Source organism: Eptatretus burgeri, chromosome 6 (genome assembly GCF_056783735.1).
Source record: "Eptatretus burgeri isolate ZD-2024b chromosome 6, Ebu_testis_v1, whole genome shotgun sequence".
NCBI lineage: Eukaryota > Metazoa > Chordata > Myxini > Myxiniformes > Myxinidae > Eptatretus > Eptatretus burgeri.
The window spans coordinates 42,817,350-42,838,482 of NC_140966.1; the positions used below are offsets into that span (position 1 = coordinate 42,817,350).

The following is a 21,133-nucleotide window of genomic DNA, read 5'->3' on the forward strand; positions in this document are numbered from 1 at the left end:
TCTATTAAACCTGGGCAAGGCCCTTATTCGTCTTTTTCCATTTGGTGGTGCCAGGCATAACTCGCTGGCTGGGGAGTGTGACTACTACTAGGCCTCTTTGCCTGCTTCTAATCGGGGGTGGAGGACACCCAGCAACCTCGGGGTTCACCTGAGCATGCTTCTGGTGCTCCTAACGAAGTGGGTGGCTGTGTCTAGCCCCCATACTGTGCCCTCATAACACCTATACTGTGCTCTCATAGCACTGACACTGTGCTCTCATCGCACCTCTGACAGCCTTCACCTGCCAGGAACCCCCAAAGCCCTGCTGCCCTATTTCCCAACTCACCAACTTCCCATACCATGTCACACTACCAACCAGTATCCCCATACCTTGGCCTGCACCTACCCCTCGCAGTCCACCTGTACAATGGAACAGCAGCCAGAATCCATGTCAAATCCTCTAAGTCCCCCTAACCTACACCAACCTGGTTAAGAGAGTCCTACCGACAGGGTACGTTGTTCGCACTCACTCTCCTCATCTGCACAATCACGCCATTCACCCAAACACTAGTCATTCATTCCACAGTGCTGCACACCCAGTCCACAACACCATCCAACACCGTTCACGTTTATGTGAAAACAAAAACACACCAGTCCCTTGGATACCACTTGGCCATAAAATTTAACTGGTACACTTTTTCATCAAATCCCAATTAATTTGTCTCTACGTCCGTCGTCCATTGGCCTCCTCAACACTGCCCTAATCGTTTATTTCCAACAATTTAAATGAAACATCAAAATCTCTTCACCAGCCTCATGAACCTCTGCATGGTTCCAACCAGGCATTTCAATCCTCCCTCAAACAAGCCACTCTTTGTCATCCACTTGTTTCAGGTGCATTTAACGCTCTGCCTGTAATGTCTCCACCACTTTTTTCAATCATCTCCCAAATCCACTCGTGCCACTTTTATGCCTTCTGTCATCTCTCAATTTGCAATCACTTTCGGTACAATTTTCAATCAAAATTTTCACATCCCAATATGGCCTACTTCTTTGGCTCATGGGCGGGGAGTGAGAGAACGAATCCCTCATTTCCCATTACATGACCCCGCCGCCTTTCCACCACAGCTCAAAGGGGTCATGCCTCAATGGGGGCAGTGATCTCCCCCTCCTTTTCTCCAGGGTTCGCGGAAGTCTGGTAAACCCCAATCGGTGGAATGGCCTCCCCCTCTTCTCCAGGGTTCACGGAAATCAGGTAAACCCCAATCAGTGGAACGGCCTCCCCCTCTTCTCCATAACTCCCTGAAGCCAGATATGCCCCATTCATCTAGCCAACCCACTCGTGTGCTCAGAAAGGTTTGAAGACAAAGTGACACACGCCAGTGCCGCCTGCTACTCATCTGCACTCCACTCCAAAGTTCCTGTGAGGCTGATAGAGAAATTAAAATCCAATTTCTTAATTGGATTTCTAAAATCCAATCTCAAACTGCTCCTGGATGCAGCACCTCCAACTCTGTAAGAACCCATGTGGAGCTGTCCATTATGGTTTCCGTCCCCTGACTCAAGTTCTGTCTTGGTGACATTTCTATTTCCCCTTGCACCTCAAACCAATTTCCTATGTCACCACTCATTCCAAGCTCAGGACTCCTATACACAGCAGGCTGCACACATTCCAAGGTTATGTGTTGACATTCCACAACTTCAACCTTGCCTGTGTACTGACCAACTGCCTCACACTCCAGGGTTACATTCTTGACCGCCAGGTGAGTACCCACACACACTTCAGCCTCAGAAACACATACCGGTGCTGTAGTCTGGACTGTGGGCTCACAGCATTCGTTCACAGGCACTCCACACACACTTTCAGGGGTCATGTATACGTGCATCCCATCGGACAGAGTCTCTTCGTTAACATAAAATTAAATTTCTACCTTAAGCTCATCGTCCGCACCATGTATGCATGTGCCCACGTACCTGCTTCGTTCCAGAGTCACCTCTGTCCGGTCGCTTCTCTCCAGCAGGTTGCTCCTCATTGATTCGTCCCACTCCTCTGGGGCTGTCAGCTTCACATGCTGGACCTGCTCAAAATGTATTTCATTCGTCAACCTCGTATGCTCCCTCAATGTCTCCATCACCAGGGTTTGCTCTAAATGTGGTGTCATCCGACGAGTGATGTCAATCAAGTTCCGCACCACTAACATTACTCCCTGTGGTGATATCACACATCCCATAGTATTGTGCTGTTCTACTTCTTGGCTCCATTTTCCTTCCCATTTGAGTCGTTCTTCCTCTCCGAGCCTTTTTAGTTGTTCGTTATCTTTCCGGAGTTTTTCCATCTCAGTGGACTCCAACTTTGCTCTCTCCTTGAGTTGGTTAATTACAAATTCATATTATTTTTGTTTTCTATCCCACTGTCTCTCTTGTTCTTCATTCTCCAATCTCGTCACTTCCTTCAATTTGTTGATTTCATTTTCCTGTTTCATTCCTTGTTCTTTTTGTTTCTTATCCCACTGTCTCTCTTGTTCCTCATTCTCCAATCTCGTCGTTTCCTTCATTTGGCTGATTTCCTTTTCCTGTTTCATTCCTTGTTCTTTCACCATCTCCGCATACTCCAACCTTGCTCTCTCCTTTTGCTGGTCAACCTCAAATTCATGTTCTTTTTGTTTCCTCTCCAACCGTCACTCTTGTTCTTCCTTCTCCAATCTCATTGTTTCCTTCAATTGGCCAATTTCCCTTTCTGTTTCATTCGTTGTTCTTTCACTATCAACTCATACTCCAACCTTGCTTTTTCCTTTAGTTGGTCAATTTCAAATCCATGTTCTTTTTGTTTTCTATCACACTGTCTCTTTTGTTCTTCCTTCTCCAATCTCATCGTTTCTTTCACTTGGTTGATTTCCTTTTCCTGTCTCATTCGTTGTTCCTTCACTACTCTTTCTTGCATCTCATTCTTTAATCTGGCCTTGGATTCTAAATGTTCGATCTGCACAGTGTGGTTCCTTAACGTTTCATTCTCCGTTCTCTTTCTTTCCTCTCTTAACATCCTCAGCTCGTTTTGTAATTCCGTCTCTTTGTTTTGGTATTTCCGTAACACAGAAGTTTTTTTCCATAATTCCTCTCTCGCCTCCTCACCTCTTTTGCATGCTTCCTCCTTCATTTCATCCATTCTCTTGCTCATCCCCGCACCTCTTTTGCATGCTTCCTCTTTGATTTCGTCCATTCTCTAACCGTATTCCTTTAGTTTTTTTTAGATATTTCTCTCCTCTTTTTATCTTCTGTTGTAAGCTTCCTCTTATCTGATCGGCTGATCTTACCTTTTTCTTCATTTGTTGCAATTTCAAATGATGTTTCCGTTTTTCCTCTGCCAACTTTGTTTTCCATTCTTCTTCCAAGTTCTCTCTATCCCGGGAATTACTAATTTGCTCTTCCTCTAGTCTTTCGTTCAGTTCGCTCTTCTCTTGTTCCAACTTTCGGGTAAACCCTTTCTTCATTTCTCCCTGCAGTTCTTTGAACTTTCTTGACTTTTCCAACAATTCTTCCTTCCCTTGCTCCAGATATTTATCTCCTCTTTTTATCTTCTGTTCTAGGCTTTCTCTTATCTGATTGCCTGATCTTACCTCTTTCTTCAGATGTTTCAATTTTAAATCGTGTTCACATTTTTCCTTTTCAAGCTGTTTTTTTCCATTCTTCCTCCAAGTTCTTCCTATCCTGAGAATTACTAATTTGCTCCTCCTCTATTCTTTTGTTCAGTTCGCTCTTCTCTTGTTCCAACTTATGGGTACTCCCCTCCACTTTCCTCATTTCTTCCAGTCGTTCCTCAACCAGTCTTAGCCTTCCCATCAAATCATGGGTAATCCGCTCTACTTTAATCCATTCTCCACATAGTTCCACGCCTATGTTGGCTACTTCCTCCTCCAGCCCCTGAACTCGCTCCTGCGCATCGGCCAATTGTTGTGACTCCCTGTGCACATAATCCTCATGAACCTCGTCTGCGTGCCGTTGTACCTCATCCAATTCAATTTGCAATTCCTCGATACAGTCATCACCACACCTCCACTGCTCCAAGGCATCTGACAATTGTGTCTGAAGCTTGCCAATGTATGCGTCGGCGTCCTGATTCGTCTGCCCAAGCGTATGCCGTGTCCATGTGGCCTCAACCGATGGGCGGGAGCATTTCCTTCGTGCCTTGCAGCTCTTTGCGCTATTGTTAGCCCACTCCCGCTTCGTGTCGCGCCGGGATGGAGCCACGCCACCATTTTGCGACTCCATTTTCTTTATAATTACAAGTTTTTCTTCCGATCCACTCAAGCATAAAATCAAATCAAATTTGGACCGTTTTTTTTCGTAACCAATGTCCGGGGTGCGAAATGCACCACTGGTCCAAATATCCCGCTCCAGACTACAGTTGTTGCGGATCCAGGGTGGCGGGATTCTCACCTGGTCCTAGTTGCCACCCTCGACACCACCGTCTCCGGGGTTTATAACGCCGGCTGGCTCAGCACAGGCCTCGGGTCACGTGCCTTCAATCGCGATACCAACGTAATCCTTGTACCTTGCCAGTTGGGGAAATAGAACCCCTGGTTACAGACTGGTTGTGTCAGATGCCGAGCGTTTTCTGCCAGTCTGTAACCATTTTGGTTTTATATACCAATCAAACGGATCGTTCCTCGATGCGACACAAATTAATCCATAGTGGCAACTTCATACGAATTAACCAGATTTATTGGGGAACATTGCGGATCACAAGACAAGCACATTTCACGACAATGGTTTTATTAACAATGCTCAACCCGTTCTTAACTAGGGAACCACGACCTACAGGTTTCGAGGGGGTCGCTACCGAAATATGCCTTAAACAACGTGCAGACAAAGACAGATAGACAAACGGCATGCAGGCAAGACAAGACAGAGTACTTGGTGATGTCTAATGGATGAGAGGACAGTGTCAAAAGCACGAATGTCGCTTGCAACAGGCAGATATCCACGGATTTGAGCTCCCGCTCGAACATGCCGCGTGGCGAAATGGAGGCATTGTACTCTTGCTCCCTTCGAACCGCACACGGTCTCCGCACGCTCTGACCCCAGGTAAGGGGGTCGACGATCGGCCTCAGCTGATCTCTCTCACGGTCCAGCATACAAATCCAGGCCTGGCCCGTTCTCCAGACAAGGCCCAAGTCGAGGGGCCGAGCTCTGCGGGCGGATCGACAAACGTGTCGAGCCGTGAGGTGAGTAAGTATGGAGGCTCCGCGGCCACATGCAGGCCGAACCTGTCGATGACCTCCCCATACGAGTCGATCGTCGACTCCACGTGCAGGCAGCCTCTCTTACGTTTGCTCGCTTCGAAACATGAGCACCCTCTCGAGAGTGACTGTTCTCCAAACACTATTCTCTTTTCATGAAGCCTTCGTTCGCTCGCTTTGTTCGCTCCTTCGACACACGAGCAGCCTCTCAACCGCCTGCAGCTTTCCAAACTCCCAAACTTCACCTCAACCTGAGGTCCTCGTTTTCTCTCTCGTTCCACGAGCACGCCTCTCTCGGCAAAACTGACCAAAACCCCTCCCCTTCACGTCGCTTCCTCCCTCTAGCCACACCCTCTCTCCAGGCCACACCCCCTCTCCAGGCCACACCCCCTCATCCAACTGGGAGGGGCCTATCTCGGAATGTGGTAGGAATAAGAGGGATCTCTCGGTCCTCTACCACTGCACAAACAATAAAACAACAACCTCCCGACACACATATAACATCCCTTTTACCAAACAACCTAACTATACGTGCATTTAATGGGGGAACTGAGCTAATACTATATTTAGTAGTCAAATAAGGACCATTTCCGTAACAATATGATCGCTTTCATAGCTTTGCTGTGAGTTCCCTTCTTGGTTGACTCAGCCATTTCTGGTAGATTTATCTGAAGTACCGGAGTTATGCAAGTTGCAACAAGATGAGTCTGTGAAAACTCTTTTCAAGATCAAAGGAACCATGATGTGGCTGTTTGAGGAGAGCAAAAATAAATACCCAAACTCGACTACTTTGGCAAGGGAAGTATTGATAAATTTTCCATCATCTTATTTAGTCGAATGTGGATTTAGTGTTGTTACCTATTTGCTGCAAGCCAAGAGAAATCGACTGGAAATCACGAAACATGGTGATTTAAGGCTGAAACTGACAAAATTAGTTCCACGAATCAAACAAATCTGCAGCCAGCGTCAAGGGCAGGGCTCCCATTGAAGTGAGCAGCAATTGAATAAAATTTGCAATAAAGTTTTAATAAAGCCTTTTGAATGCATATGTAGTATATACTGTAGTGTCTCCAATCATGGTGGGGCGTACGATTTTTTTGAAAATCAAAGTGGGGCGTGGGACAAAAAAGTTTGAGAAACACTGATCTAAATACAACATTATAAATTGTCCCCTTTTTACTCCACTCAACTTCTAGAATAAAAATCTCACCTCAAAAAACATTACACAATCATACATATATAAACAATTCCAGTGTACTAGCTCTTCCACAAGCCTTGGCTATCTATACAAAAAAAAAATCATTCTATATCAAATCAAAGGCATAAAACATTAATAAAATTGTACTGGAGCAATACACTGTATAACAGACACAAATCTTTTGTGACAACTTGCACAGGTGGTTGGCGTGTGAAAAGCCTGGTTTTAGTTGTAACAGGCATCCTCGTCCATGTGATTAAAATCATGACATCCCAAGGAACAAAAATATACCAACCAAATAGAGTACTGAGGAGAGGGTGGTGGGGTGGGAGTTGCCCTGTTTCTGGGCTCCCACAATAAAATAGAAAAAAATTAAATTTAATTTCTTCAAAATGCCAACAGGATTAGACCTGTACTGGGCAATGCTGGGTATCCCTGGTATGGTGGTAAATAAATAAAGACAAAGGGAAGTGATTTCAAAAACCTGGCCATCTTGTACAGTACAGCAGTGAACAGGCTGGCTGATTAGGCCACTTGTACTTCCCATGACTTTGGCCTTTGATATTTGGGGCCCAATTATTAATTAGTCTTCAACATATTCTCATAATAAAAGTTTGTTGCAAATGTGATGACGAAAGCTCAAACGGTAAAAAAAAAAACTTTTGGCCTGGACAGGCACTGACACAGACACAGACATAGACACACACATACACACACATACACACATTTTAAGGTCATTTTTCCCTGCTAAAGCAGGGGTAGCTTTGTGGGATGGTTTCCATGATGATCTTCTATCATGGTTCCATTTTTGAGGTTGAGGAAATGTTTTTTTTTTTGTTTCTGGCCGAATTTAGTCGCCTCTTTCGACATGCAGGGATACGGTGTACTGTACGTATTCTAAACCGGGGCATACACCGGATTGACAGACACACGCTATTGCAAAATCGCATCCCGGACCTTGTGGAATTATTTGAGGTTGCCTTTGGTCGGATTTTATCCTCTAGGATGAGAAAGCTAGTTGTTTGAAGGCAACTCCTTCACTACAGGATTCTTTGTACTAGAGGCAAAAGGATAGTTATGGGTATAATAACTTGTGTTTCCTCCTATTCCTTATCTTCTCTTTTGCAGTTCGTTCATTCCCTTACTTGGTGTGTCCAACTGTGGCCTCAATGCTCCACTGTCATTACATTGCCATTTTGTCCCTATATTTTGCATATACAAAAATGTTAAAATGGAAAAGCTTTATAAACATCAATTGTACAGTCTGTAGTAAGGCTACTTACAAAGGGGCTTACATATTGGACTTACAAAGAGACCAAAAACAGTTGATCTGGGAATAGTAGCGGTACACCATCCCCACCCAGGTGGTAGAAACCAGTGAAAGAGGAGCCCTTGGGTCGCTTCTGACTTTGGTTGACGCCATACCTTACATTATGTATTAAGGATTTTGGTGTTGATCCCTTGCAGGTGAATTTGTCGACTATGTGAGGTACAAGGTGTCTGTATATGCGACTTTCCCAGGAGGTGAGGGAGAACCTTCTTCAGAATACGTGTACATCAGGCAGGGAGGTGAGGTGTGCATAACCTGGATATACCTTCGTGCTTTCTTTATGGCTTTTGTGAGAGTTACATAAAAAGTGCCACGACGCATACTTGTTAAATGATTACTTATTTTGCACATAATAATATGTTTTTTTGTACAATTATTAATTAATAAGTATATATAAAATAAGTCAACGATCGACTTTTGAAAATTGTTATTTCTACGTAATGATTTTACGACATATTCTCCTTTAAACTGATCATTCATATCATTTCTAATTGCATTCCTGCACACTGTATTACCAAAAGTATTTGGATAAAACACACAAACTTGAAAGAAACCCTCCCAACCCACTTATGCCTATTTTATTCCACACTGCAAAAATATAATGGTATGGGGGAGCAATCTCTGGGCATGTTCCCCATATGCAATCCCAGTGAAATGTAAGATGTTAAAGTGAGCCAGTGAAGTTAAATTCACCGAACAAACACCCAACCCATCCACCATTCATCTTCTTTGCACGACTCCATGTACCATTGAGAGCCGCATCGAGCAGTGAGGTATTAAGCGGGATAAAGGGCAGCACACACAAGCTACATGTCCTTCCATATATTGCCTGAACAAGTAACACAAAAGCAGATTTACAAAGATGTATGGGATGAATGGGATGCATGGGACTTACAGGTACAGTAATGGACAAACTACTATTTTACAATGACCGAGCAATCAGAAACATCAGGCAGCCACAATTTATCTGTTTGGCAGTACTTGGCTTATAGAGGAACAGAGGATGCATCTTCCACTTGCTTTGACCCAGCAATGGATATATGACCGATATTCAACATTGGCATGTATCATGTTTGGCATGTCTGTTCTCTTCCATTTTAGGGACATTCTCCTCAATTGATTAGGGTCAGTCAGATTTTTCACCTCATGGAATTTTCATTGCAATTGAGTTTCAATTCCTGCTACACACCTTCACAAAGCACCTGCTACTTTGAAATGTGGGGAATGTATGCACATGCAGGTTGAGAGGGTCCATTTCAAGTTTAGACGTGTTGTCGCAATAGTTTTGGGAATATAGTTGATACCTTCATGGAGATGTACAAATGCTTGATGCATTGCTGTGAAAAATATTTATAGTGGGAAATGAGGTACCTATGTAATAATAACCTATGTGTGTGCAGTACCCCAAGTGGCACCCCGCAATGTACGCATCCAGAATTCCTCATGGGAAGGATTTGACCTTCGCTGGGATGTGCTTCCGATTTCACTAAGGAAGGGGTTCATCTTGGGATACCGCATCTTTTATTGGCCATCAAACAAGCCACCTTCTTCAGGTGACTTGATTCATTGTTAATGTGTATTGTCTTTTTTTTCATTGTGTATAATGTTTAATACTCATGGAAGAGTTTATTGTGGAGTATTGTAAAAACACATTGATGCAGGATTGTATAATAAGCATGGATTTGAAATCCCAGCGACACATAAATGAACAGAAATGTTTAGCTCATGATAGGCAATGATGTTGAACATGAAATGAGAGTGGGAAAACAGTTTTTAAATACGAGAGAACTGCACAAGTGACTTAGTTGAATCCACAAAGCCATTTCATGAACAATTCGTTCGTAAATGACAAAACATAAAGGTGTGACAATAAAATTCCAAGATGATATAATATCACTGTAGTGATTATGTTCATCTGTAGGTAATCGCCCAGCTATGAGGGAAGGTACCTACCTGTTAATTACCCCATGCACGCGAGGCAAAAAGCGGGGTGAAGGAATTGTTCCACTTCTGTCTCTTTGTTCGTCCGTCCGTCAGTCTACAAACGTCAGTTTATGATCGAGGAACAATTTAGTTTTAATCTAATGTTATATTTTGAACATGAATTGGAACATGAAGCAGAAAACAAACCTGCAGTTTTTGGAGTAGTTTGGCTCTGAATTTTTCCTGATTACAAATGCACAGAGAGGAGCAAGATAATATTTTTACTCTGTCTGCCTGGTTGACAGTCAAACGAAATTGAAAATCATTCCAAGCAGGAAGTTTACTGTTTTAGAGATGGTATAAAGGACACAAACAACAGGCACAAATAACTAATTTGACATGCTAGCTAAGGCGGTGTAATAGACACTGTTAATGGTGGTTCTTCCAGAATTAATTTTTTTTGAACGATCTTCCCAATCTTTATTTTATTTCAATGTAATTATATACTTGAACACTGGAACACTGTGGAACACAAATCGCCTTCTTATTGCTTCCAAAAACCTCCAGTTCTGCAGGACTTGGACAGGCTCTATAAGGCTGCATCAATGGCACTAAACTTCCGAAATATTTTTTATTTCAATTGAATTATATACTGAAACACTGTGTGGGGTAAGGTGTTCTATAACCTCTCTAGTTACCTCTGCAAACGAAGGTGAAGGAGGTTATGTTTTCACCATTTTCTGTTTATTTGTCTGTATACAGGATATCTCAAAAAATTGTTGACGGTTCCGGATGAAATTTTGTGGGCAGGTTTGGTGTGTGACAAGGACGAACTGATTAGATTTTAGTGAAGATCCGGATCCGGATCCCACAACTAGAATTGTTTCGATGATTCTTCACCATTGAGAGACGGCCAAAAACAATATATAGCACGATATCTCAAAAAAGTTGTGTACGGATTCGGATAAAACTTGGTGGACATGTTGTGTGTGAGACAAGGAAGAATTGATTCAATTTTGGTGAAGATTCAGATTCGGATCTGGATCCGCATCTGATAAATTTTTAAGTGGTTCTTCACCATTGAGAGATAGGGCTGAACCGATATATAGCATGATATCTCAAAAAGTTGTGGACGGATTCAGATGAAACTTTGTGGACAGGTTGGGTGTGTTGCCCGAGCAAATTGGTTTGAAATTTGTGAAGATCAGAATCCGGTTCTTGATAGGAGAATTATTTAATTTTTAAAGTGATTCTTCACCATTGAGAGATAGGGCCAACAACTACATATGTGTATATATATATATATATATATATATATATATATATATATATATATATATATATATATATATATATATGCAGGGTGGCCTGAAAGTCACTTTACCCCTTCCCGGTGAAGCATTGTTCTTGAACTCTTTTAATATACAGGTTTTATTGTGCAGTACTTACAATAATAAATTTGTCATTGTATCTGTATGTGCTCCATCATTCTTGAGTCAGTGTTTCTGCATACCATAGCGGGCGAGGGGGTGAGGGCAGAGGGGAAGTGCGAGAAATTTATCAGGGGTAAAGTAACTTTCGGGCCACCATATATATATATATATATATATATATATATATATATATATATATATATATATATATATATATATATATATATATATATATATATATATATATATAATCATGATGTTTCAAAAATGTATGGGCCTGATATGTTGTCATGGATCAGGCATTACATGGCTGAAGTATGCATTCTCCCAAGTGCCCTTCTAGTTAGTACTGTGACATGATAACGTGGTGGTGAGGTGTTTTTTGGGGTTGGAACACCCCCCCCCCTTTGGGGTTGGAACCAGATGTGGAGTATGTCATGAGAATTTTAGCCTTTACAGAGGCTGGGGATGGTCAATAATTATTCAATAATTACAGAGGCAATAATTATTATAATTAAATACAGTTACATATTTGCAAGCTGAGAGCAGGTCATTAACTACTTGAATATCTTACTAACTTGTTTTTATTGCAGTTCAGAATGTTACTTTGTATGGAGGCGAACTGGTACAGTCTTACCGGCTTTTGGGGTTGGAACCAGATGTGGAGTATGTCGTGAGGATTTTGGCCTTCACAGAGGCTGGGGATGGTCCACAAAGTAACCTCAAGAAAGCCATTACCTCCCTCAACACAGGTAAATTAATATATTGAAAGCCAAGCTGTGTAATTCAAATTAAAGTGAACAATGGTTGTGCTTGCCTTGAAGATTGAAATAAATTGGTATTATTAAAAAATGTTGGCACTAAGTGTATTACTTTTCTCAGTCTAAAATATATGCTTCTTTGCTCACCAGGCATGAATGTGGTGATTTGGGTTTCTGTTATTTCTGGAACTCTTCTGCTTGTCCTGACTTGCACCATCATGTTGGTTGTATACAGGCAACCAGCAATGTGAGAACACTTTCTTGATTGAAAAACGCTGTACCGTGTTTGGATTTTGTTTGAAATGTCTTTCAATGTCTTATTGAAAAATGAAGTGCCAAAAGAATGAAGTAACATGGAACCCTTAAAAACTGTTATCACTTAAACCTGTGCGAAAATAGATAAACTACATCTGTCAAATTACTTCTTAACCCCCAAAGTTATAATTCGACAAAATGATTTATCATAAAAAAAAAACATTCAGCTGTATATTCTAAAACATTTTGTCTATGATGACAAATTCCATTAGGTCCATGTTGCCCCATTCTCTGCCACTTTCAATATTGAAAACATACAGATTTACTTTAACTTTAATGTGAAAATGTTTTACATATCTTCTTTTTTGCCTTTCTGAAGATGTGTAGTGCTTTATTCTCAGCAAGTTCCAGATCCGAAGAATTGCAGCTGGGCTAAAGATATGGATTTTACAAAAGTAGGTATCAAATGTTAAGGTTTACCACCCTGTTCTGTCTTACAACCCTGTTCTGTCAAGAATGACACCTCCACAAAATTTTGATCATTTGGCTTAAATACAAGCTTACTTTTTGCCTAATTTTCTTAATTTTACTATAAATCCAATCTTACTGCATTTGTTTTTATAAAGAACTTGCAAGGGTACCCAGCGTTGCCTGGCAACACCAGATCCATCCTCCCACCCCTTCCCCCGCCTCTTCCCACCCATTTCCTCCAGATTCCCACACCACCGTTCCCATCCCTAATCCCACTACCTCCCACCGCACCCTCTCCCTCTGGACTCCCACTCTACCTCTTCCCCTCCATCCTCCCACCCACCCCACCCCTTCTCCTACCTCCTCCCACCTACTTCCACCCCACCGCCCTCCCAACAGACTCCCACCCCACTCTTTCCCCTCACATCTCTTGCCACCTCACCCTTCCCCCCCCCCCCAGACTACCACCCCACCTTTCCTCTTCCTACTGCACCCAAAAATCCAGACTCTTACCCCACCGCCCTCCCAACAGACTCCCACCCCACTCTTTCCCCTCACATCTCTTGCCACCTCACCCTTCCCCCCCCCAGACTACCACCCCACCCTTCCTCTTCCTACTGCACCCAAAAATCCAGACTCTTACCCCACCGCCCTCCCAACAGACTCCCACCCCACTCTTTCCCCTCACATCTCTTGCCACCTCACCCTTCCCATCCTCCCATCCATCCTCCCACCCATCTCCCATCCATAATCCCATCCATCCTCCCACCCATCCTCCCATCCATAATCCCACTACCTCCCACCGCACCCTCTCCCTCTGGACTCCCACTCTACCTCTTCCCCTCCATCCTCCCACCCACCCCACCCCTTCTCCTACCTCCTCCCACCTACTTCCACCCCACCGCCCTCCCAACAGACTCCCACCCCACTCTTTCCCCTCACATCTCTTGCCACCTCACCCTTCCCCCCCCCAGACTACCACCCCACCCTTCCTCTTCCTACTGCACCCAAAAATCCAGACTCTTACCCCACCCCTTCCCTTACATCCTCCACCTTTCCCCTCCCTTCACCCACAAGGGAATTTTCTCAGGGTTTTTAACCATGACATTTGGGGAAAATGAATAATTAAAATAAAACCGGCCTTCGATTCCTTCCAAACTTTAACTTGTCTTGGCGCCTCTAACTTGCCACGTGTCAGGTCGAAATCTGCCTGGCGAGGAACACATTCATCAATATGGCCGAAATACTTCATGGTATAGATGTTTATCCTCGTCGCCATGTCATGAATCTGGGGTGTGTTCAGATACCAAGTTTCTTGTAGAGCGCTTGCCAAGGGGCTTAAGCACTCAAGCAAGCACTCCATTTGAAACCGTTGAGAAGGAACGGCTAGCTTGGTAAGCGCTAGCTAGCTGATTGGAAACTGAAAACAACCCCTGGACATCTCGACAGTATACAGTACATACAAAACTCTGACAAAAGAAGTTTTTAAAAAAAATTAAAGACTTCAAATATTAATCATGACCATTTTGGTTGAAATGAAAATGTACCTTGATCAATTTTCAATGCGTTGTTTTAGTGTTTAAAATGTACATAAACTCAGAGGTGATGTTGAGTGTACGAAAGTGTATGTGTGCAGAAGTAAGAGAGAAGAAGTAAAAAAAATCTCATGGGAATTCTCCCCCCGCCCCCCTCCCCACCTCGGGCATCCTCCCAACTAATTAATTACATACACAAGCATTTCACATTTTGTCACCTCCAATGTTTATTTACTTCACATAATATGTGAATTACATCTCCATTAGTTTGTTTGTAAGCCTTAAAAAAAAAAAAACATCAGGCAAAATTTTTTTGCCAAGTAACAGACAGACAGACAGACAGACAGGGGTGAAAACATAACCTCTGTCCAACTTTGGTGGGTGGAGGTAAGCACATGCATTTGGTGAGGAGGTGACAGAAGTAAGTCAGTCAAAGCAGGTTCAGTGTGCAGTGTTTACTATTCAGTTCTCTATTGTCCTTTTGACTTACATTAATAAACCTAATCGCCTTCCATAAACAAAAAGATTGCCTGATTGTGTTACCTATGCCTGAGTGTACCATTCATCTGCATAGATTAGTTGTTTTCATGAGATGGTCTGAGCACTGTAATACTGTAATTGAGAACTTGGGTTTGACTGGAGGGTGGAGTGGGGGTGGGTAGATGACTTTTGTGGACTTGGGATTGGTGGGTGTGGATGGGGTTTGAGGGCTTGTAGTGGGTTGGGAGGGGGAGGTTGAGGACTTGGGGTTTGTGAGGGTGAGGTTGGGGACTTGGAGTTTGTAAGGGGAGAGGGGAAGTTTAGGACTTGAAGTCACATTGTGCGAATGTTCTGCAGATGCTGGGTACAGTAAGTATTATTGTGCGGGTACAATAAGTATTATTGGAATGCAGATCTATACTCCAGGCATAGCTGTGGGGTGTTCACAATGCGTCGAGAAACATCTCAAGGTTAGAACCAATCCTGGACAGATCGTCACTCTCTCAAATATACTCAAGTGGAAGTGGTAGAAATTTTGAATTTTTCAAGGTGCTGGGAATAACTTGTCGACTCTCTGTGAAAGGCACTGTGGGAGCTTTATCATCCACCAACAACCATTATTTGCAGATGGGTTCTCCGGCTTAACATCCTTCCAATGGATGGTGCACAAGTTCATTGCTCAGCATGCTAACAACAGGGTGAGTTTTGGCCTTTTTGGCTGAGTCGAGATTCAAACCCAGGCTAGACCACTCAAAAGGCAAGTGTGTATCGCTCAAAGCAATCCTGCCAGTGCTGGATTGTACAGTACTGTCAGACCCTGCTATTCGCGGACCCCGTGTATTAGCGGTTTATAAAATGCGACCTGCTTCGACATTCACAGCTCTGTGTTTCACATATTCGTGGTTTTTTTGTGGGCGTATTCGGTTTAAAAAAAAAAAATTGTTGCGTTTTTGCAATTTAGTTTTTTCATATTTTCGCGGGCATTTTCCACGGTTTTTGTTTTTTGCATTTTCCCAGTTTTTTGGGGTATATATTCATGGTCTTTTGTTTCATATTCACGGTTTCTCATGTTTTTTCATGGGATTTTTGATTTTCCTTCATGAATCACGAACCACCAGGAGCCTATCCCTCTTTTTCCATTGAAACAATGCCCCACTATTGGCGGATTCGCTATTCGTGGCATTTTTCTAGGAACGTATCCCCCGCGAATAGTGGGGCCTGACCATACTTGTGAATGTAATTCGTTCTGTTTAACCTCTTTCCTCACTTTACTTTTATTGCATTTCCACACACTCAATTCCCAACCCTAGCCAGATACTCTTCATGAGGCGCTGAAAGTCGTTAGCATGCTCCCTGAGCCATGGCTACTTCAGCTGGAACTGCAGGAGGTTTCTCAAATAACAGAACACAAACTGGATGAATCTGAAAAGGATGCATCTGCTTGTCGAGTCTTTTTGAATGCAAGTGATCCATCAGGCATGGAAGAAGCAGGTATGGATATCAACGAATTCAATGTAGAACTTCCCTTTCCTCTTGTAAAGAACCGTGTAACTGGTATTGACCTATCTATTATCCCAAGTAATATAAGCCAGGATACTTTTTAAAAATGGTGTTTTAATTTGTGCTGGTGATGAGTCAACCATTGTGGGTCTGCACTGTTCAAATTAACACAGATAGAGATAACCCATAGAAAAATCACAATGAAATGATGATAATATTTCCTGAAAACTGCATTATCTCCAAACAGGAAAACTGGACATATCATCATACTGGAGTACATCACCAGCATGATTGCCTGACTGCAAGCCTCACTGGATTCCCTGCTTTAATAAGTATGGAGTCAAAGGGTGACTTTGTTCTCTGGAAGTTGGAGGTGCCATGCTCAAGCAGAGGGAGAAATATCCTAACACTTTTCACAGAAGTGTACTCCATGGGGTTGTCATGCACAAAATGGTCAAGGTGCCTTCTGGAAGTTTCATTCATATGGCTAATGGAAGAAAACTGGAATAGCTACAACAACTAGCCACAGTATTTGGACCAAGTATATGAACATGGGAGATCAGATCATGAACCATGCTCTACAAAGAGTGTTGGTGCTGTCTAAGCAGTTTATTTGGCTCGGGTTACAATCCTGGATGGGTCACCATGTCGATACAGGAAGTCAGGGCAGGAATTTTGAATTTGGCCAAGATGTCCGCGATAGCTCGGTTACTTCCGTGAAGGACACCATGGGATCTTTAACATCCACCAACTAATGTCGGCAGATGTGACATCCAGTTCAATGTCCATCCATGGGATAGCACCCACATTGATGAATCACCCTACCAGTGAAACACCGGGATAACAATTTATAGCTGGGTCGAGATTCAAACCCAGGCAAGCCAGCTTGGAGGCAAATGTGTGTACCTCTAAGCCATCCCGCCAAACTGTATGGGAATATGCATATACCAATATTAGCAAGTTTCCTGGGCCCGCACAGGATTCTAAACGGGGTAGAGATGTTGGCAGCAAAAATGCAAATAGCGTCTTCTGTCATCGAGCTGGAAAACTGGCAGAAACAATTAGCATTTATTGCCACACCTGATGTAATGCAATTTAAATGCTCTAAAGGCAGGAAGGTGCTCTGTTTGGAACTGTTTGTTCAATATATGTAGTTTTTTTGATGCCTAGGATCGGTAATAAAAAAAATTGTATTGGTGTCAAAGCCAGTGTCCAATTGCAAATGAATCGTCGCATTCTTGGAGATGCCTTCCAAGCCATTAACTCACAAACGTGTGAATTTGAACTGAAAACTGAATGCTTGGTTGTGTTCAGGATACCAACTATGTCGATAAAGTACAGTATAATAAATCAAACTTTTGTATTAATACCTGTAAATGCTGAATAAATACATGTAATATATTACATTTGGATTTTAGCTGTTGTGTGCCTTTTTGTTTGATAATCATCAGTATGGTTATCTTGTAATTTTCAGTCAGACGTTGCTTTGTCAAAATTGTATTGATGATGATGTTAATCTGAATTTTCACTTAAAGCTGAAAACACCTATCGAGTATTGAAAGTATCCTTTGATAACAATTCCATGTCGTACTCTTTGGAGGGTTGAAGTTTGCAGGGGATATGGGAATGAAGGTGTTGTTTAATCGTGTAATTAAAGCCAAAGATTGGTGCTTGTTTATTATACCAATATATTGTGTACAATTAGAAATATTTTTTTCTTCTGCAGAGCATTGCACTTATCAAATAGTTTTATAAAAGATAAATGTTGCGATTCATCCCGCATTCAGGCATAATGATTCCTCGGTCTCATCTGTAAAAAACAAATACTTAATCTTCCAATGACAAAAAATACTTACTTGCATTTACAAAGACTTTTTCATTTTAATCATAAGATGGTATCGATAGATTCATTGAATATAGGATAAAATATTTTTCTGTTGGCCAGACAATGCAGCCAATCTTGGTTGAGGTTTTGACAATACACAACTGACAAATAACAACATAGCCTGCCATTACAAGTATTTACAAACGCTTCTGTGATCAAAGGAGGAACAAAGCGCCCCTTCCTTCATATGGGATGATTTCTCTGTATGTAGCTTTGACACAGGGACGGAAACTTCGTTTCTCGGCGTCTACTGGACGAAATTGGCTGCAAGTTTCAGATGTAAATCCTTTATATGTCGCGGTAATATGTTCAATATTTTAGCAACGTCCATTTCTGCATTCTTGAGTTTTTAACAAAAACCCGAAAAAATCACGTTGGTGTCTTTCAGTGTCTATCCTCCATCCGTCCATAATGTGTTGGTGCTCATATCTCAAAAGCTATACATTGAAACCAGTTGGAACTTGGAATATACATTGCCCAATACGTCTAATTAATGGCTTCCAAAACAAATTCCAGCTCAGTGCCATAGTTTTAACTTTTTTGCGAGTTTTTGCTCATTAGCTATTAGCTTGAGTTCTGTTCTGGTGCGGTACAGGTTTACAACGGCGTTGTTATGAGAAGCAGAGACTCCTGCAGTGATTTAAGGAAATGTGAAGCACCCCTCCCTTTATCTGGAATGGTTCCTCTGGAGCAACTATAAAAAAGGGACTGAAAATTCCTACTGGGTGGGGTGGGGGAGAGGTTTGCCCCCCAAAATAGGTATTTGCTTTCTTCTCTGAAAGCACAAATAATTTTGATGAAACTTGACCACAACCTTCAACATCCATGATCTACCAATGTTTGTTCACAACATTAAAAAAAAGATTGGGGTCTAATGGGTGTCCGGGGCAGGGGGGGGGGGTTCAATTCACCAAAATACAGTATGTATTTGCTCTTCTTAGAAACTACACACACCATCAAGGGAGACGCAAAGCACCCCTCCCTTTATCTGGGATGGTTTCTCTGGATGCAACTTTAACACAGGGACTGAAACTTCGTTTCTCGGTTTTGACTGCATGAAATTGGCTGCAAATTTCAGAAACAAATTCATTGTACGTCGAGGGAACATGTTCCAAATTTCAGCAACATCCATTTCCGCGTACCTGAGTTTTAAACAAAAACCCTCGAAATTCACTTTGGTGTCTGTCAGTCTGTCCGTCCATATGCCCAAAATGTGTTGGCAATCATATCTCAAAGGTTATACATTGAAAAGAGCTGAAACTTGGAAAGTACATCGGCCAATAGATCTAATTAATGGCTTTCAAAACTGATTCCACCTAAGTGCCATAGCTTTTGATTTTTTTGCTCGTTTTTGCTCATTAGCTATTAGCATGAGTTCTGTTCTTGTGCGGTATAAGTATGCAACGGTGGTGATGGTAGAAGCAGAAGCTCCTATAGCAATCAAGGGAAGCACACAAAAATAAAGGTATGTGTAAGAAGAATGTGTTGCATGCTCGGAACAAGATTGCCCGTCGGGAGGGTACTCTGCTGGTATTTAAAATTCCACCCTACCACCAGCTGTTGTTGTTTATCTCACACGCTGACAATACAATCATAGCGCCAATCATCGGGTTTTATTGGTGAGTTTTGCAGGAAATCATTTCAGAAAACAAAGACATTTGTTTCATTCCACGATTATTTGCACACGTTGAAGGATCCGTTGTATGTTGTATACTAGCAAATACAATCTGTCACTTTTCTGACGGGGGTTTTAAGGGGGGGTTGGAGAGAGAAGAGGGAGGTGAGGGAAAGAGATGAAGAGAGGAGAGAGGGAAGGGAGAGAGAGGAGGCAGGAGGGAGGGGAAGCTGGGAAGAGCGAGGAAGGGGGGGTGATGGGGGAGAACTAAGCCTCACCAAACATTGCTATACACTGTGGGAGGGAGGGGCGTGGGGAGGAGGTGAGAGAGAGAGAGAGAAAGAGAGACTCTGACTTTTGTATCTTTTTATAATAAAAAATAGAAAAGAAAGCCCCCAAATGGGAGTCTCATTTTCATTTCAGAGAAAAAAAGAAAAATAGAAAACCAAGAAACAATTTCTGAAGAAAGGAAAGGATTAATCGGATGGATTATATACAAAACATTTCACAGAAGAATAAACATTCCTCTCGGACTTTGCAAATAACTTCCTTGATACACCATTTTGATTCGAACTGCGGTAATCTTCCAGTTACTGAAAAGAAAGCAAAATCCAATTAACACGACTTATTACAAGATCTTGGAACAAAAACAAAGCATCTTCATCATTTACTCCAACACCATCAAGTTTTTTTTTTTTCCTTGACTTATATACTGCCATCTTTGCCTGAGCAAGCAGGAAATTGGCTAACACAGCATTGGAATTTTTGCGTGGGATATCCAATCCATAGATCAGTGTTTCTCAATCTTTTTTGTCCAACGCCCCACTTTGATTTTCAAAAAAAATCGTACGCCCTCCATGATTGGAGACACTACAGTATATACAACATATGTATTCAAAAGGCTTTATTAAAACTTTATTGCAAATTTTATTCAATTGCTGCTCACTTCAATGGGAGCCCTGCCCTTGATGCTGGGTGCAGATTTCTTTGATTTGAGGAGCCCATTTTGTCAGTTTCAGCCTTAAATCACCACGTTTCGTGATTTCCAGTCGATTTCTCTGAGCTTGCAGCAAATCGGTAGCAACACTAAATCCACATTCGACTCAATAAGATGTTGGAAAATTTATCAATACTTCCCTTGCCAAAGTAGTCGAGTTTGGGTATTTATTTTCGCTCTCCTCAGACAGCCACATCATGGTTCCTTTGATCTTGAAAAGAGTTTTCACAGACTCATCTTGTTGCAACTCGCATAACTCTTCTTGGTATTGCTCCGGTACTTCAGATAAATCCACCAGAAATGGCTGAGTCAACCAAGAAAGGAACTCATAGCAAAGCTTTGAAAGCGATCATATATTCATTCATTAATTCTGAATCCTCATGCCCCACCAAATATTGCCATGCCCCACCTTGAGAAACACTGCCATGGATGAACACACAAGTGTTAAAATCAAACCAAACCTCACAAAACAATTCCGAAGTAAAATAAATAAAGGTGCCAACCGTTGGCATTCAACATAGATGTGAAAAAGGT

The 21,133-nt window shown here is 42.2% G+C and overlaps 1 protein-coding gene across 17 annotated transcripts in view; it reads left to right on the forward strand.

Moving 5' to 3' along the window:
• The window catches only part of LOC147024646 (leptin receptor-like), a 76,382-nt gene extending 58,593 nt beyond the window's left edge, over positions 1-17,789 (forward strand). For 16 of the 17 annotated variants that reach the window (XM_085884751.1, XM_085884740.1, XM_085884737.1 and 13 more), the window contains 7 exons: positions 7,882-7,983; positions 9,145-9,297; positions 11,694-11,852; positions 12,012-12,108; positions 12,496-12,571; positions 15,913-16,093; positions 16,350-17,789. In XM_085884751.1, the coding sequence (XP_085740877.1) occupies positions 7,882-7,983; positions 9,145-9,297; positions 11,694-11,852; positions 12,012-12,108; positions 12,496-12,571; positions 15,913-16,093; positions 16,350-16,393 (812 nt within the window). In that variant the 3' untranslated portion in view covers positions 16,394-17,789. The remainder of the gene's footprint in view (positions 1-7,881; positions 7,984-9,144; positions 9,298-11,693; positions 11,853-12,011; positions 12,109-12,495; positions 12,572-15,912; positions 16,094-16,349) is intronic. The other variant, XM_085884752.1, reaches the window with a different exon arrangement.
• Positions 17,790-21,133: the final 3,344 nt, after the last annotated feature.